The sequence below is a fragment of the Procambarus clarkii genome, unplaced genomic scaffold (genome assembly GCF_040958095.1).
Source record: "Procambarus clarkii isolate CNS0578487 unplaced genomic scaffold, FALCON_Pclarkii_2.0 HiC_scaffold_106, whole genome shotgun sequence".
Taxonomy (NCBI): Eukaryota; Metazoa; Arthropoda; class Malacostraca; order Decapoda; family Cambaridae; genus Procambarus; species Procambarus clarkii.
This window is the reverse complement of record NW_027189139.1, coordinates 2,726,118-2,729,088: the sequence shown is the minus strand read 5'-3', so window position 1 is coordinate 2,729,088 and position 2,971 is coordinate 2,726,118. Positions and strand designations below refer to the sequence as shown.

The 2,971-nt window shown below is 36.7% G+C and overlaps 1 protein-coding gene across 1 annotated transcript; it reads right to left on the bottom strand.

Annotated features, from left to right (window-relative positions):
* Positions 1 to 263: 263 nt before the first annotated feature.
* On the bottom strand, positions 264 to 1,379 carry LOC138360298 (uncharacterized). The gene has a single exon (XM_069320211.1). It carries the CDS (start codon positions 1,377 to 1,379, stop codon positions 264 to 266), a length of 1,116 nt encoding a protein of 371 aa, XP_069176312.1.
* Between the last annotated feature and the right edge of the window lie 1,592 nt (positions 1,380 to 2,971).

The following is a 2,971-nucleotide window of genomic DNA, read 5'->3' as shown; positions in this document are numbered from 1 at the left end:
CCGTTTGCTAGTTAATATTTTTTTTTTAATTGCCGTGGAAGGTTTCTTGCAAGCTACAACACGAATTAATGAACTATATTTTTTCAGTTTTTTTAAAACCTCGCTAGGCACGGGCAATTTATTTCTTAAAAGATTTTTAAATATTTCCGATAGGCAATTTATGTGTGGCTTTTTGAATTTTTCAATTAATTTCTTTCTGCTGGAGTACTTAAGACCGGCTAATAGTCTTATCAGATCCCAGTATTTCTGAACTAAAGGCTCCTTCATAGTTTCAGTACGTCATCGGCGTCGACCCATTGGTCGAATGATTGATCATAACCCTCGTATCTGACTTTATATTGCAACTGACCGTCGACTTCTCTCTTGCTCAAAACCTTTTCAATATTGAAGGCGGCGGGCAAATGGGTGAGGGTTAGTTCCTGTCTATAAAACCCTCCGTCAATATTGCCACCGTTCAAATCTTTCAAATAGTATAAAGGGACCCTCTGGCTATTGTCCACTCGCGCGATTGTGAAGATTTCTCGCGTATTCTGCTGTTTGAAACCTTTTTTAAATTTCGAAACGCGATCAGATAAAGTAATGCGTACTGTTTCGCCAACCTTCAGCTGTGGAATGATGCCCCGCGATGTTTTGCCTGGGTTTTTATACATTAAGTTAAATAGATTAACAATCTCTCTTGGTTTTGTTAAAGCATGCGCCTCTCTGGGGGTTCTGCCCCCCAACCCTCGGTGTGGCGAGACATTATATGTTTTTACAACGTCAGGCAGCACCCCTATATATTTCAATGTGTTGTGCGAAGTCATATACTTGTAAAGCTTAGTTTTCAAAGTGCGTATGAATCTTTCGGCTATGGATGCTTTTGTTTCCTGAGAAAATACACTATACAGCACAATTTTCTTAGAGGCCAACATCTTTTTCACACGCGCGTTGTAAAATTCGCCCCCTCGATCTGAATTAATTTTCCGCACCCCGCGCGAGTGAGGTGTCTCTAGTATAGATTTTAGTGCCCTACACACAATGTTCGCGTCTTTACTAGTTAGCGGCACTACTTGAGCAAACCTGGAGTATATGTCCACACAAACGAGCAGATATTTGATGCCATTATTCATCCCTGCCAACTTCCCCATTTCTGCTAGATCAACAGACACATAAACCCGTGGTTTAGGACTCAAAACTCGTCGACGCGCGAATTTTTTAGGTTGTAAATAATGCAGCGTATATGCGTCTGAGGATTTTAAGTAATCTTTCACATCGGCCAGTGTTATGTCAGAATTAAGTAATTTAGCTGCTTTATATAATCTCTGCACGCCTCCAAATCCCCCAGTGGAAGTAGGATCATTATAAACTCGATCGAGTATTTGCTGTTTCTTGCTCACCATTGATAAACTATTTCAAATGGTTCCTCTTCGACAATATTCCCGCGCAAAGTTATGCTGGCGGGTGTGCTTGACCCGAGATCTACAAATAAATAACCATAGGGTTTGGCTATGACCTTTTTATATATTTCTAGAAATTTCTTTGAATCCTGTTTCCCAAATATTTGACGTCCCAAAGTCTCAATTTGAGAAAGATCTCTTGATTTGACTAATAAGAAATGCGAGGCGTTTAGGCTTATGTTCCTAGAATATTTTCCAGGGAAAAATATATTTTGCGTGATCAATATGGCAGAGATGTTATGATGACGTCCCCTGGTGAAAATATCAGAAACAATTTTTGAATTTGCGCTTTCAGTAAAGAGATCGTCGATTATTATCAGCATTGGGGAATTACCCATTTGCTCATCCAAAGGATCAATAATGCTCGAATGAGCAACAATTTTTCTATTAATTCGTGGATTGTTCATCAACTCGGGATATCCCCCACCACATATAATTATTCGAGCGAATGTTTCATGGTACTTGTGCACGAGTTTGTTGCATAAAAATGATTTCCCTGCATTTGAATAACCCGCTATTATCATCCGACATGGTTCCCTGAAGATGTTAAGATGGGCTTGAGATATTATCTCATCAGGTCTTTCCATGTTGGGGGCTGAGTCTCTACTGTTTAATATGCACACTGTGGAATGTTATATATATATATATATATATATATATATATATATATATATATATATATATATATATATATATATGGGGGATATAAAAAAAAAAAAACATGCATTTCTTTCTTTTATAGAAACATAAACATAATATATATATATATATATATATATATATATATATATATATATATATATATATATATATATATATATATATATATATATATATATTTATATAGATAGATAGATAGATATACAAGCTTAGGGCGTGACAAAGAAAACATTAAAAATACGTACTTTTTTTTGTTTGTTTATTGAAACAAAAACATAATATATACATATTTACAAGCTTAAATCTATAGGCATAATAATAATATTAATATTAATAATAATAACATCCCTTATAACATTATAAAATAATAACAACAATAAAAACAATAACACGCACTAATGTGAGAATGCAAACAGTTTTTTTTTTTTTGTTTTTTTTTTTTTAAATGCAGAGGAGCGAGCATATTTCACAGCAAGTTTGGGAATAGGTTTTGGGCCAATGAATCTCTCTTGGCCCACATATTGAAAATTGGGTAATGACGCCGTCCTGCAGGGCGTATATTTTGTTCCACATTTTCCTGCGCGTCCACATCCATCTCTAAGTCACTAATGACTGCCTCCTCATCCTCTGGATCGTGTGGAATATCGGGGTGACCATAAGCGAGTGAAACAGTGGGGCTTATTACGTATCGCTTATCATCAAACGCGGATAAGCCTCTCTTGACAGTAACGCATGTGCACATTTGCCCGCCAACATTTCTAATAGTCCTAGTCACAAACCTCCGACTTGTGTTTGTTTCAAGGGCGTCTATGAAAGATGAGTGTTCTAGCCCAGCTTGCTGACGTCGTGTGATCCCCTTGCATCTGCAAATGTGC

Bases quoted from the DNA above. Each gene is read 5' to 3' on its own strand.
- LOC138360298 (XM_069320211.1), bottom strand. From the start codon at position 1,379: ATGGTGAGCAAGAAACAGCAAATACTCGATCGAGTTTATAATGATCCT.